Source organism: Chlamydomonas reinhardtii, chromosome 4 (genome assembly GCF_000002595.2).
Source record: "Chlamydomonas reinhardtii strain CC-503 cw92 mt+ chromosome 4, whole genome shotgun sequence".
In the NCBI taxonomy this organism is placed as follows: domain Eukaryota; kingdom Viridiplantae; phylum Chlorophyta; class Chlorophyceae; order Chlamydomonadales; family Chlamydomonadaceae; genus Chlamydomonas; species Chlamydomonas reinhardtii.
The window spans coordinates 44415-58199 of record NC_057007.1 but is presented as its reverse complement, the minus strand read 5'-3'; the positions used below and the strand labels follow the sequence as shown (position 1 = coordinate 58199).

Genomic DNA, 13785 nt, shown 5'->3' with positions numbered 1-13785 from the left:
ATGTGGGGTGATACCCCGCAGGGTTTTGCCACGCCACGCAAGCTGAGACAAAGCACCCAGCGTTTAATTTTAAAGCTCATACTGATCGCATATCTTACTGTTATTACCATAAATAGCAGTGAACTGACAATTTCGCAAATGTACTAAAACCACTTGGAATTGCTCCGTTTTACCTTGACCCTTCAAACATCTGGTACGCACATTCACCTGTCCAGTATCACGCTGCTTAGGAGGTTGTGTGCGTGGGGACCGGGAGCGTGAAGCGGCGGCGTGCGACTCTCGGCGTGCGGCGGACTGCATGGCCGCACAGTCGCTGTGGCCGCTGACCGGGGGTGTTGCAGGCGCCCGCACAGCGGCGTGTGCGATGCCAGCCATCCCCCCACCCCACCTCCCCTGCACTGCCGCGGCACGCTGCCCTCAAACCACGTCTGCTACTGGTGCTGGCACTTCCCTGGCGGCAGCGGCGGCGGCGGCGGCAGTCCGGCACAGTGCGGCGTGTGGCGTCAGCTGCAGCCGCAGTGGCAGTAGCAGTAGCAGCAACCGTCATTGCTTTGCCACGTCGGACCCACACCAGCACTTCTACCAGCACCACCGCCCGCGAGTGCCCCCCGCATCATCATCAGCAGCAGATGCCGCCCCGACAGCAGCGCAGGACTCGTCCGCTTCCTCCTCCCCCTCTTCCTTCTCCCCCTCTTCCTCCTCCCCCACTTCCTCCTCCGCCTCCCTGCCGCCTCCGGGCCCCGCTGCGGGCCTGTACGACCTGGACGGCGACCCACTGCTGCAGCTGCTGTTCGAGGTGGGGGGGGGGGATGGGGGGGAGGGGGGGGCTGTGACTGAGCCCCGACGAGTAGGCCCCACCATCGGAGGGCCTACGACGGGGGGCTGGGCGTCTGGGGGAAGTGCTGCGCCGGACGGGAGGGCTACACGAGTGACTGTGTGTGTGTGTGTGTGTGTGTGTGTGTGTGTGTGTGTGTGTGTGTGTGTGTGTGTGTGTGTGTGTGTGTGTGTGTGTGTGTGTGTGTGTGTGTGTGTGTGTGTGTGTGTGTGTGTGTGTGTGTGTGTGTGTGTGTGTGTGTGTGTGTTTGTGTGTGTCTGCCAGCATCATCGATAATTGGCACACAGGGGTGGTAACCCCGCCCACACAGCGCCCCCACCGCCCCCAACCCCCCTCCAACCCTCCTCCGCTGCGCCCGCTCATCGCCGACCACCACCGCCTAACTCATCATGCCCGAACTCCGCCTCCCCCCTCTCCCCTCGTTCCCCCCCCTGCAGCACGCGGGGCTGCGGGCCCTGGACTTCGCCCCCGCCCTGCCGCACATGGCAGCCAGCACCCGATACATGCAGGTGGGGGTGGGGGGGAGGGGGACAGGGGTGGTAGCGGGGCGGCTGGCTCGCTGGCCGGCAGTCGGGGCGGGGCTGCTGTTCCAGCGGCGGCCCTCAGGCAGCGCTCCCGCAGGAGTGCGCTGGCCAAGCCGCACGTGCGGCGCCCGGGTCACTTGGAGGCACACGTGCAGTCCGCTGCACCACCCCCCACCCACACCCCACATCCACCCACCCACGCAGCTGGATGCCGCCAACTTCGCGGCGTGGGTGTCGCTCATGACCGACCTGAGGGTGAGAGCAAGCGCGTGTGTGGGAAGGGGAAGGGGGAGGGATTGGAGGGGGGCGCGGCTGGTGTGTGTGCCTGTGCGCATGCAGCGATTGCGCGTACTCATTAGATCCCAGGGTGGAATGCGGTGCGTGTGGCGGGTGGCAGGGTGAGGAAGTGCACCCAGGGGAGTTGGTGAACCCGCGTCTCAGCAGCAGCTGTGTGCATGTCAGTGACCCACCAGGGCAGTAGCAATGCAGTACCAGTGCAGTAGCAGTAGCAGTAGCAGTAGAAGTGCTAGCCCGCCAGCCTGCATGCACACGCGGTGTGGCGCCACCTCCCCACGGCCGTGCCTCCTCCGCAGCCACCGCCTGCCCCCAGTCCCCACTTCTCCCGTCTGCCCCCCACCTCAGGTTCAGCGGCCGGCGCTGGTGCTGGCCAGCTGCCCGGCCTTCCTGCTCATGCGGCTCACGGAGGAGGGGGAGGAGCAGGAGCAGGAGGAGGGGAGCGGCAGTAGCAGCAGTAGCAGCAGCACCACCACTGACAGTGGCAGTGGCAGTGGCAGTGGCAGTGGCAGTAGCGGCGGCTACAGCGCGCTGCTGCTGGCGCCGGGGTGTGGCGGCGGCGGCCCGGACTACGGCGCGGCGGTGTGCCGCTTCGTGGGCCACTGCCGCGATGTGCTGCTGATGCGGGAGGAGGCGGTGTGGGGGCTGCTGGCCAGGTGGGGGGTGGCGGGGGGGGGGGGGGGGGGTGGTTGTAAGTACAAGCCCAAACCAAATCAGGGGGTGAGGGGTGGTGTGGGGAGACCGTGGGGAATGTTCCAAGTGGGGGCAACGCCACGGGGCAAAGCTTTGTGCGGGATTCGTGCGTGTGGCTCATCGCTGCATATCAGGTCCCTGCCCCTTGCCCCCTGCTCCCGCTAGTTTCACTTGGTTTGGTTTAGTTTGGACTGGTGTTTACACCCACCCGGCCACCCCCCCCACCCCCCAGGCTGCCCTCTCTGGCCTGGCTGCACCCGGGTCAGGTGGACGCGGCCATTGCGGGCCTGGCGCCCGTGCTCAAGGGGGCGGGGCGGGGGCACAGGTGAGGAGGGCAGGGGGGAAGGAGCAGGCGTACCGGTGTAGGGCAGGCGGATTGGGAGATGCATCCCTGCGGCCCTGCATCCCTGCAAGTGCCAGGTCTAGGGCAATGCCCTTACTCCTGAACGCAGCCCTGACGCCGCGCGTGCCAACCCTGAAACCCTTGCTGGCGCTGCGGATCTTCCCGTGCATGCAGGTTGGGACCGGCGCAGTCCCAGGCTCCCTCCTCAACGGCCTCAAGCTCCGCCCCGCTTCCCTCGACCTCGCCTCCCCCTCCTGCCCCCCCTCCCGCTCCTGCCTCCCCCTCTGCCCACCTGACCGAGGAGGAGGAGCTGGACGCCGCGCTGTACGCCTTCCTGGCCCGCGCCCCCGCAGTGCTGTGCCTCAGCCCACAGCAGCTGGCGGGCGGCATGAAGGCAGTGGCGGCGGCGGCGGCGGCAGTGGATGAGGAGGAGGAGGGCGAGGCAGGGGTAGAGGGGCAAGAGGGGGAAGAGGGGCCAGGGGAGGGGGGAGGGGCAGGGAGGCAGGGGGAGAGGCAGGGCCAGGGGGAGGGGGAGAGGCAGGGCCAGGGGGAGGGGGAGGCGGGAGTGGACGCATACGCGCGGCTATGTCGGCGGCTGTGTGCGCGACCTGAGCTGCTGCTGCAGGCGGCATTGGGCTGGGGGCCGCGCGGGCCCAGGTAGGTAGGTGGGGGCAGACCTGGAGGACTCGAGGACTGGAGGACTGGAGGACGGCTGGCGGGTGGTGCCAGGGCGTGTGGTGCCAGGGCGTGTGGTGCCGGCGGCTGGTGCCAGGGCGTGTGGGGGGAGCTGGCTGCACACCTCATCACCGCGTACACCTGCGGCTGTCCTGGACAACATTTTTGCAGACTGCTGGGGGGCGCATGTGGGGGTGGGGCGCATGTGCTGGATGGTGGGGCTAAACATGTGTCGTAGCGCTGTACCGTGACCCGACCCAGCCACTGCGACCCGACTGGCGACTGCGCGTACTAGCGGTCTGCACTGGGCGCCGCCGGCCTAGGGGGGGGAGCGCCGCTACTGGCTGGACAGCGGGGTGCAGGTGTGGGCGCAAAAGCGCAGGATAGTACAGAGGCGTGTGAGGCGGCGTGTGAGGAGGCCGAGCACGCCGCCGAGCTATGTACTTTGTTTTCGGGGACCACGCGTCGTCACACCCGGCCCCTGCTGTGCCGCCCGCCGCACATGGATGAACACACGCGTCCCCTGGATACATGTGTAAACAGCGAGCCATGCCGCATGCCGCGCTCCACGTGGCCGCGTGCGTGTGTGGAGTCGTACTGCCGGGCAGACACGCCGAATGTGCAGTGCCGCTGTCCGGCCTGCCTTACAAGATACTCGGTGCAATGCATCAACGGCAGCATTTGCCTTTATTCGCAGGGATAACCTTGTCACACGCCAACATGCCAACACGCCACACCTCAAACAACACACACATGCACAACACGCGCAACCATGCGGACACACAAATGACACAATTAGCTCATCAGCGCTCATGCCTCGTGTGCTCGTGCACGCGGGGGCGGGGGCCTGGGGGCGGGGGCCGCCGCCGCCGCTGTGTCAACCACATGAGCGGCAACACAGCTAGTGCCGGTGCCACCAGTGCCGGTGCTGTTGGCTCTCGCGCCCCTCGCGCCGCTGGCGCTGCCTCGCGCCCGCACCCCTGACAGCGCAACCGGCACCGGCACCTGCGCATTAGGCACGTCGTCTCCCCAACGCCCCGGAGATCCCCCGCTTCCACGTCCACCTCCACCTCCACCTCCACCTGTCCCTGTCAGTGCCTGGCCGAGTCCGGACAGCAGGGGGCCGGGGCCAGGGTCGCGGGGGCGACTGGGCGCATTGAGGAAGCGGCTGGTCCACATGAACCTGCAGGGGTCGTGGAAGGTGGGGGGTGGGCGTGCAAGTGGGCGATAGGAGTGTGTGCCCCGTGCTTTCCCTAAAGGCCTAAACCATGTGCTGCAGCCCCCCCAACCCCTATGTATGTATGTATGTGTGTGTGTGTGTGTGTGCGCACACCCACCTGCCCCGCCAGCCGCCGCCGCCGCCCGCCGCCGCCTGCTCCGCCGGGCCGTCACACAGCTGGATGGACACACAGGGCAGCCCGCCGCTGCCCGACTGCAGGGCGGCGGCGGATGACGGGCGCAGCGGCGGTGAGCTGACTGCAGGGTGGGGGTGGTGCTGGTGGTGGTGGTGTGGAACCGGGGGGTAGCCGTACACCTGGCCCGACAGCGGCAGTGACAGCACACGGTCACCGCCGTCTGTGGCCGCAGGCATGCCGCCCCCAGCCCTCGCCCCCGCCGAGTGCCACACCCGCCGCATGAGCGCCACCAGCGGTCCCGGCACGTCCTGCCCACCACGGCCGCCACGGCCGCCACCAGCACCAGTGCCGCCGTCGCCCCCACTGCAGGTGCTTCTGCTGCTGTAAGAGTCCAGCAGCACATTCACAGTAGGATCATTGCCCACACCCACACCCACACCCACACCTGCCCCTGCCCCTGCCGGGCCGCTGTTGGGGCCGCAGTGGGGCGCCCTGTCGCGGCGGTGGCCCGAGCCGCCCTCCACGGTCGCGGGTGCGGACGTGGGTGGCGGTGGTGGTGGTGGCGCTCGCCTGCCACCAGCAGCCCCTGCCGCGGCTGCCGCCGCCGCCGGCCCTGCCGCTCCCGCGGTGTGGCCCGTTGTGAGCTGCAGCTGCCGCACCGACAACACCGACACGCCGCCACCCACGCCGCACCGCACCCCTGAGGTCGCTCCCACCCCCGCTCGCGCCGCCGCCATCTGCACCTCACGCGGCTGCTGCTGTGCAGCCTGTTCCTCCGCCTCCGTACCCGCCTCGGCTGCTATGGTGGAGGTGTTGAGCGGCAGGTGGCTGAAGGAGGACGCCCCTGACGGCGCCAGCCCTGCCGCCCGCTGCGCCTCCGCCGCCGTCAGCCCGGGCACACCCAGCCCCGCCGCCGCCGCCGCCTGCTGCGTCGCCCACAGCTGCAGGTGGCGGCGGCTGTCGTACAGCCCAACCCCCTGAGCCGCACCGCTGCCGCCCGCACTGTTGTCGTACAAGGCCCGCATCGTGCTACTGCCGAAGCTGTCAAAGGTCTGGTACAGGATGTCAGTAGCATGGCCCGTACGGCGCCCGCCACGTGCCGTAACGCGGCCGGCAGTAGAACCGCGGGTCAACAGCCGCCACAGCCCCGCACGCTGTTTGCCACCGCCACGCATTGCTACAGCGGCGGCTGTCGACGCCTCATCTGACTTCTTGGCGGCTGTGGCCGTAGCATCACTGGTCGCCAGAGCGCTAAAGCCCGCCAGCGCCACCAGTCCGCCGCCACCTTGGGCTGCAGCGGCAACACCTGATATCGCGTCCAAGGCTGCCCGACGGCGCCGCCGCCGTACCCCCACAACCGCCATTATCACCACTGACACAACCACCACCGCGGCAATGACGCCGCCTGCCACCGCCGCCACTGGTGGCCCGCTGCTACTGCCGCTGCCCCCGCCATCCCTGGTGCTACTGCTACTGCCACTGCCACTGCCGCCAGCGGTGCCGCCTGCTGCAGCCGCCGCACCTCCTCCTCCGTCCGCCTGGAGCGGTGCGTCATTGCTACTGCCACTGCCACTGCTGCTACTGCCGGCGTCTGCTCCAAGGCTACTGCCACCGGCTGATGCTGAGCTCGAGGACGAGGGTGGCGGCGGCGGCGGGGCCGCATGGTCGGCGATGGGGCAGCCAGCCAGGACGTCTGCGGGTGCGGATGAGGGTGCGTGCGTGTTAAAGAGCACAAGGAAAGCAGTACGTGCAGGACTGTGTACGCGATGCAGAGCTCCGGACCGCGTGCGTGTGTGTGCGGCGCAGCGCACAATGACGTGTACTGTGTGCGCCGTGTGTGTGTGTGTGTGTGCCTGTTGGCGACAGACCCGGCGGGAAAGCCCTGTGAACACAGGCACCACGGGCCAGTGTGCCCGCGCCCTTCCAACCTGGGGACCCCACCCCCTCTAGCTGCTCCCAAACTTTGTCCTTCGCAATCCGTCCGTCACGACCCTTCACCCCTGCGCCACCCACCGCACGCCCTCCACCCACCCGGCAGCAGCAGCTTGCCGTCAGCGCCCACCGCCGGCGCCCGCAGCCGAGTGGGCGCGTCAGCCGGCAGTGCGCCCGTGTGCGTGACGGTGACACCGGCACCCCGCCAGCCAAAGCCCTGCAGCGCCGCGAAGGTGATGCCGGCCCCCGGACCCAGACCAGACACGGAGCTGGCGGCGGCGGACCAGACCATGTGCGTGTACACACAGCCGCGCCTGCGGCGGGGAGGGAGGAAGGGACGTTGCGGGCAAGGAATGTTTCAAAGAGGGAGCGGATTAGTCCTTGCCAGTCGCTGCCACTCGAACCGAGAGTCCATGAGCCAGAAGCGTGTGTGTATGCATGTGTGCTTGTGATGAGGTAAAGTTGCCAGAGATTGTGCCACAAGACTCAGATCTCACACACAGCATCATGGTCTACCAACCGCCTGCACACCCACCATTGCACCGCCGCGCCGCTGCTACTGCTGCTGCTGTCGCTACCACCACCGCCTCCATCCGCTCCATCCGCCGCCGCCATGGCCGCCGCCGCCTCCCTGGCCATCCGTGCCGTCGCCGTGTGGTGCAGTCCGCCCACCACAGCCGCCACCTCTGCCGCCGCCGCCTGCAGCAGCGCCCGCCGCCGCCGGCCCGGCCGCGGCAGCAGCGCACGCGCCATATCCTCCCTATACACCAGCCTCCTCCTCCTCCTGCCCCCGCTGCCAGCATTGCCCGCTGCCGCCCCAGCCGCCGCCGCCGCCATAGCTGCATCCTCCGCCAGTGTCGCCTCCGCCTCCTCCGCCAGTGCCTCCGCCGCCGCCTCCGCCGCCGCCCCCCCGGGCAGTCTGTTGGCCTGGCCCAGCATGTGCAGCAGGTGCAGCAGCTCCGCGGGCGGCACCACCAGGGTGCAGTTGAGCAACACCAGCCGCTGACCGCCGCTACTGCCGCCGGTGCTGCTGCTACTGCCGCCGGTGCTGCTACTGCCGCCGGCCATGCCCATGCCCATGCCCATGCCCATACCAAGGCCCTCCCGGTCAAAGTCAAACAGCCACAGCGGCAGCGCCTGACGCCCGTACGCCTGCAGGCCGTGAGGAGTGGGGGTTGGTGCGGAGTTTTGGGGGTGCGTGTGTGTTTGCGTGGCCGTGCCCGAGGCACACCCGGGTGATCCGTACAGCGTGTCACCGGCACTGCGGGCGAGACCCAGCAGCACTGGTACATGTATGCAGGCCGCACACGCAGCTGCCTGTGTGCCCCCCTCTGTCCCTCCCTCCCTCTACACCTCCCTCCATCACCTCTATCAATGGTGAGGACGGCGGCGGGGGCGGAGGCGGCGCCTTGACACGAGCTCCGCTGGCGCCGGCGGGGGCGGGGGAGGGGGCGGTGGGGTATGTGGTGCCGAGCCCGTAGCCGTCCCCTGTGGGGCTGAGGTTGTATATGACCAGACCTGTGGGTGGGGCCGTGTGCAGGTGGAGTGGAATGGCAGGCAGCGGCGTGGGGTTGAGCAGGCTGTCAAGTCCGCCAAGTGGCACGAGTGCTGTTGCAGCCGCAGACACACACATGTGCGCACACACGCACACACATACACACACACACACACGCACAACACAAAAACACAAACACGCACACACATGCACAAACATACACACACCTGACAGGGTGAGCGAGCTGGTCTCGGGGATGCGAATGTTGTGTGACACCCCCTGTTCAGGCGGGTGGAGGCAGGGTGCACGCAGTGAGGGCGGACGCACATGACTTCATGACTCCGTGATGCCTGCTGGTCCCTCCACAGCCACCACACCCCGTGTTGCGCCTGCTGTGCCGCAGTGCCGCATCACCGCGAGGACCGGGAGCGACCCACCACACACCACCCGCCAACCGCCCATCCCGCCACAGCACCTCACACAGCCGCCATCAGCCACCACCCCTGTCCCAACCCCACCCCCACCCCATGCCCCCACCCCCACCCCAACTTCCTTAACTAGTCATGAATGCAACCCCCCCACCCCCACCCCCACCCCCACCCCCGCACCTGCAGGTCCCACCCCCCCACCCCCACGCCCACCCCCACCCCCCGCACCTGCAGGTCCCACCCCCCCACCCCCACGCCCACCCCCACCCCCCGCACCTGCAGGTCCCACCCCCCCACCCCCACCCCAACCCCCACCCCCGCACCTGCAGGTCCCACGCCACCCGGCGCCCCGCCGCCTGCCCCGCCGGCACCGCCGCCAACCGACACGCCGTGTGCGGCTCCAGCTGCTTGTAGCCCCACAGGCTGCTGCCGCCGTCGTACGTCACTCCCACATCCACAATGCCCGCCTCCGCGTCAGCCGCCGCCTGCGCCGCCTCCTCCTGCTCCTGCTGCCCGTCCCTCGTGACCACCAGTAGTAGCACCGCCGGCGTCCCACTGCTACTGCCGCTGCTGCTTGTGTTGGCAGGGGCAGTAGCAGGGGCAGTAGCAGCTAGGCCGGGCAGGGGCAATTGCCGCAGGGCTCCGGGCTGTAGCGAGGCCAGGGCGGGGTCGCGCATGAGCTGGCCGTCTGCTGAGGGCACCAGCAGGGTGGTGATGGCGGCGGCGGCGCTGCAGGACAGCAGGTTGGCGCCCGCCGCCGCCATGGTCAGCATCTTGAGGTAGCCCAGCTGAGGCTGTAGCAGCAGCGCCGCCTCGCGATCACTGGCGGCGGTACCAGAGGGGTTAGAGGCTGTAGCAGCGTGCACGCTGGCGGCTGGGTCGGCGGCGGCGGCGATGGCGGCCGCGGCGGCGGCGGCGCGTTGTGCCGTCATCTCCTCCGCCAGGGGCCAGCCACTGCCGACTGCGGCCGCTGCCCCAGACACGACTCTGCTACTGCCGCCACGGTTGCTACTGCCAGTGCCGATATTGGTGGCGTAGCGGCTGAATGGCATCAGCGATACCTCCCGCAGTAGCACCACCGGCGGCGATGTGCTGCCGCTGCTACTGCCCCCGCTGATGACCTCAGCTGCAGCTGCTGCAGCCAGGGAGCTCAGGGCAGTGACTGGGTCCGTCTCACTCAGCAGCATCAGCCGCACCGCAGCGCCGCTACTGTTATTGCTACTGCTGCCGCTACTGCTGTTGGGTGCCGGGCTGTCAGGGAAGGCCTCCAGGGACGCGCGGCGGATGCTGGGGACAGGGACCATCCTGTGGCACGACGTGTGGGGGCAGCTGCGGTCACTGAGGTCACCAGGCGCCTCCAACAACATCAACTCCCGCAACCACCAGCGCCGCCTGGAACGTCGCCTAAAGTCCGCCACCCGCCAGCCGCCATGCACAGGCCGCCCCGTCCACCTCCGCACGCCCCCTCCTCAGGCCCCACTCGCTACTCACCTCCAGCTGGGCAGCATGAAGGCCAGCCGCAGACCTTGGCTCACCCCGGCGTTGCTACTGCCACTGCCACTGCTACTGCGGGCCCCCGCGGCTGCCGCCTCCCACCAGACCGCCTCCTGGTCCGGCAGCACCAGCACACAGTGGCTCACCAGCAGCGGCGGCTGTAGCAGCCCCTCATCAGCACCTGCTGCCCAGCCGCTGCTACTGCCATCGCCACTGCCGCCCTCGCTGCTGCTATTGCCGGTGCTGCTGCCGCTGCTGCTACTGCCGTCCAGCCCCCAGCCCCTGTCCCACCTGTCCCAGTCCAGGGCTGCGAAGTGTCCCCACGCCGCCAGCAGATGCTCCTGGCGTGCCACGGCGGCCGGGTAGGGCAGCCCCAGCAGGGCCAGACCGTACAGCTGCAGGGAGGAGCCGGGCGCGGAGGCGGAGACGGCGCCGGGCAGGCCAGCCCAGTCCAGCTGCAGGGATGGAGGGGCAGCGGGAGTGGGGGCGGGTTGGAGGCTGCTGGCGAGTGCGGGAGGAGGTCGCAGGGACAGGGAAGAGAGAAGGAATTCCGCACGCAGGGACACGCGGGGGGGGGCCTCCTCCGGGTCCTTGCGCCTTCCATGCATATGCATGTTATTCCTGTCTTGACTACGTCACACACAAGCTCCCACTGGCCCACCTGCCGGGTGGGGGCTGCGAAGGGCAGGGCTGACGTCACTCCGCCGTACAGTGCCAGAGTCATGTTGGCGGGCACCTGCACAAGTGGTGGTGGGGCGTGGAGGAAGTGAATGTGGGTGTAACATATGCCCATGGTGCGTGTACTTGTACACGTGAACGTGCTTGTGAGGCCTGTGTGCAAGGACCTCACCTGCAGCTGGCTCCAGCCCGCTCCTGCTGCTCCATCGCCCGCCTCCCCCTGCTGCTCGCCCCCCGCCGCCGCCGCCGCCGCAAGTGGAGCCAGGCTGATGTCAGCGGTGAGGCGCAGCATGACTGCGCCGTGGGGGCGGGTGGCGGCGGGCGCCAGCAGCGCAGCCGCGGCAGCAGCCAGCTGAGCCGCGGTGCCCACCGAGTCGATGTGGCAGGGCCAGGGCGGGGCGGGACCGCCTGTGGGGGTTGGTGGTGGTGGTGGTGGTGGTGGTGGTGGTGGTGGTGGTGGTGGTGGTGGTGGTGGTGGTGGTGGTGGTGGTGAGGCAGGCAGGCAGGCTTGGCAGTGCTAACACGATACGCACGGACACAGTGACACACACGCACACACAATGTTTTCTGTGCTCTTGAACACACGCACACACGCACACACATGGCGCCACTCACCTCCGGGGCAGGTCATGGCCACGCCCCTGAGCCTAGCCACCACCTCCTCCGCCCCCACGTCCGCCGCGGCTGTAGCAGCACCCGACCCGGAGGCTGTAGCTGCGTCCGCCAGCCCCACGTCATTACTGGACACCACCAGCTGTTCCCCCGCCCAGGTCCAGTCGCTGCTGCTGTTGCTGCTACTGCCAGGCCGGCCTGGACTGCCGCTGCTGGGGTTGTGGCTGTAGCTGAACAGTAGCGCCACGTCCGGGTACTCCACCACACCCCGGCGCAGCCACACCTGCGGCACACACACGCACACAGGAGGTTGACTGCAGGCCCTGGCGCCGCTTGCGGTGGTGGTGGTGGTGGGATTGCACCAGACCCCCACACATGAGTGCACGAATGCACAGTGTCAACCCTTTCCCCTTGCGCCAATCTAACACTCTTAGGAGCGCGTGCACACACACACACACACACACACACACACACACACACACACACACACACACACACACACACACACACACATCCGTCGCGTCATTGGGCGGGCTTTCGTTTGGTTTTTTAACACACACACACACACACACACACACACACACACACACGAATTCACGAAGGATCCCGCCGGCGGACCTAGGCAAACCGAAGAGCCACAGCCCAGCCCGAGACCTCCCAGTCACGCACCGTGGGCCCACCGCCACTGCCACTGCTACTGCCGGCTGCCTGCTCCGCCCCGCCAGCTACTGCCGCTGCCACATCCACCACACTGCCTGGCGGCGCGTGTCGGCGCCACAGCGCGGGCCGGCACAGAGCCGCCGACTGAAACGCCAGAAGCTGACTGTGGGGTTGAGCGTGAGGGTGGGGCCGGGAGGGTTTGGGGCCATGGAAGGCACGCAGGCGGGCAAACGCACCATGCACCCCACCACACTCCCGTGCACTTCAGCCCCAGTACTGTCAGCCCAGCAGCTCCCGCTCGGTGCTGCTACCCAGTGTCACCTGCACGAGGCCGTCACCACCGTCACGCCACTCAGCTCAATGCGCGGCGGGGGTGGCGGTGGGGGCACATCGCCCGCCCCCGCCCCCGCCCCCGCAGCCGATTGCTGCTGCCGCTGCTGGCCGCCCTGCACCACCACCAGGTGTGCCAGTGGGTGGGCCAGCCGCACGCCGCTGCCCGCAGGCGGCGTGGGCAGTAGCAGCGTGAGGTTGGCCAGGTGCAGCACGACGCCTGCAGAATGCAGGCGAACCAATAACAGGTGGCGGTGTGTGTGTGTGTGTGGCACAAGGCGGCAGGGTTCAGACGTGTAGCGTGATTGTTCGTGATTATTGCGGCGTGGCGACAGTTGGTGAAAGGCCAGGAGACTGGCCGCTGCTGGAAGGGCGTTTGCCCTTGTATAGTCGTACCTGGTGCAAGCGTGAACGCGGGTCCTGTGAGAGCCCGAAAATCGAGCACCGTGGCTGGGCCGGGGGCACTCGCGGCGTCCATCGCGGGGTCCGTCGACCCGGAGCCGATAATGTCAAAGCGTGCGCTGTCGATGCTTTGCTGACCATTGCCCGACGATAAATTGCTACTCCCCCCAGGCGGTAGATGCACAGGCGGGCGGTCCTCGAATGTGTACGTGCCGATGTCGAGCCCTGGACTGCCATGGACGGCAACGAGGTCGACGAGCTGCGCAATTCCCAATGCCCTCGTGGACGCAGCCCCAACAAGCAGCGCTGCGTATCCAAGTGTCAGGAGCAGCCATTGCGGCCATAGGCAAGGCCACTGCGGGCTTAAGCCTGGCGACGTGCGGCGTGTGACCTTCCGCATTGCACTCGTATCCATAGTATCGCTTAGCTGTCATCGCAAGCAATCAGGTCACTGTAATTTACAGCTATCGTGAACCCAGCGGTAACACTGAGACAGGTTTTGGGACCGTGGGAAGTTGACTGCTGCGCGATGAAAGCGGCTCGGATAACCATTTCCATAACAATAGTCTGTAGCCCTAAATTAAAGTGTTTTGACTATGCCTCTGGCGTATTAGTGGCGTAGTGCGAGTGGGAACATTTGGCGAGTGTGTCGCTTGCCATGATTTGCCTTGTACAAACTTGCCTAAGACTACGCATTATATGTATCTGCCTCAGGGGTGATGGCATAATGTGTGTGTGTGGCCCTTTCGACAGCCGTGCAATGGGGTCGTGATTGGGTACTTCTATGCGGCCTGCCCAGACCAGGTGCACACGATTGTTAACAGGGCCCATATCAAACTCCCAAAGGTGCGAATGGTACCTTAAAGCCACTCAAGCCAGGCTGCCGGGCTGGGGGTTAGTTGCGGCGTCTGTGCACATGTGTGCGCTGAGCGAGGTGACACGGCCCCCGCCCTCGCCCGCCTGAGCCGGCGCCCGCCGCATCCCTCGCACGCGTCCGTCCCCCTGCCCGACGTGTATTGACAAGGAGGGGACGCC

General features: G+C 67.7%; 2 protein-coding genes across 2 annotated transcripts; one reads left to right on the top strand and one right to left on the bottom strand.

Moving 5' to 3' along the window:
* The first annotated feature begins 74 nt into the window (after nucleotides 1-74).
* On the top strand, nucleotides 75-3915 carry CHLRE_04g214433v5 (uncharacterized protein). The gene is made up of 7 exons (XM_043061658.1): nucleotides 75-796; nucleotides 1273-1344; nucleotides 1564-1614; nucleotides 2002-2309; nucleotides 2579-2671; nucleotides 2864-3131; nucleotides 3315-3915. Exons 1-7 carry the CDS (start codon nucleotides 299-301, stop codon nucleotides 3348-3350), a joined length of 1326 nt encoding a protein of 441 aa, XP_042924956.1. The 5' UTR covers nucleotides 75-298; the 3' UTR covers nucleotides 3351-3915.
* Nucleotides 3916-3952: 37 nt separating this feature from the next.
* Nucleotides 3953-13434, bottom strand: CHLRE_04g214321v5 (uncharacterized protein). The gene is made up of 14 exons (XM_043061655.1): nucleotides 12745-13434; nucleotides 12340-12568; nucleotides 12028-12181; nucleotides 11362-11641; nucleotides 10919-11154; nucleotides 10730-10804; nucleotides 10066-10523; nucleotides 8898-9879; nucleotides 8374-8425; nucleotides 8018-8169; nucleotides 7187-7803; nucleotides 6751-6965; nucleotides 4702-6412; nucleotides 3953-4547 (listed from the first exon to the last, which is right to left on the bottom strand). Exons 1-14 carry the CDS (start codon nucleotides 12824-12826, stop codon nucleotides 4175-4177), a joined length of 5616 nt encoding a protein of 1871 aa, XP_042924955.1. The 5' UTR covers nucleotides 12827-13434; the 3' UTR covers nucleotides 3953-4174.
* Nucleotides 13435-13785: the final 351 nt, after the last annotated feature.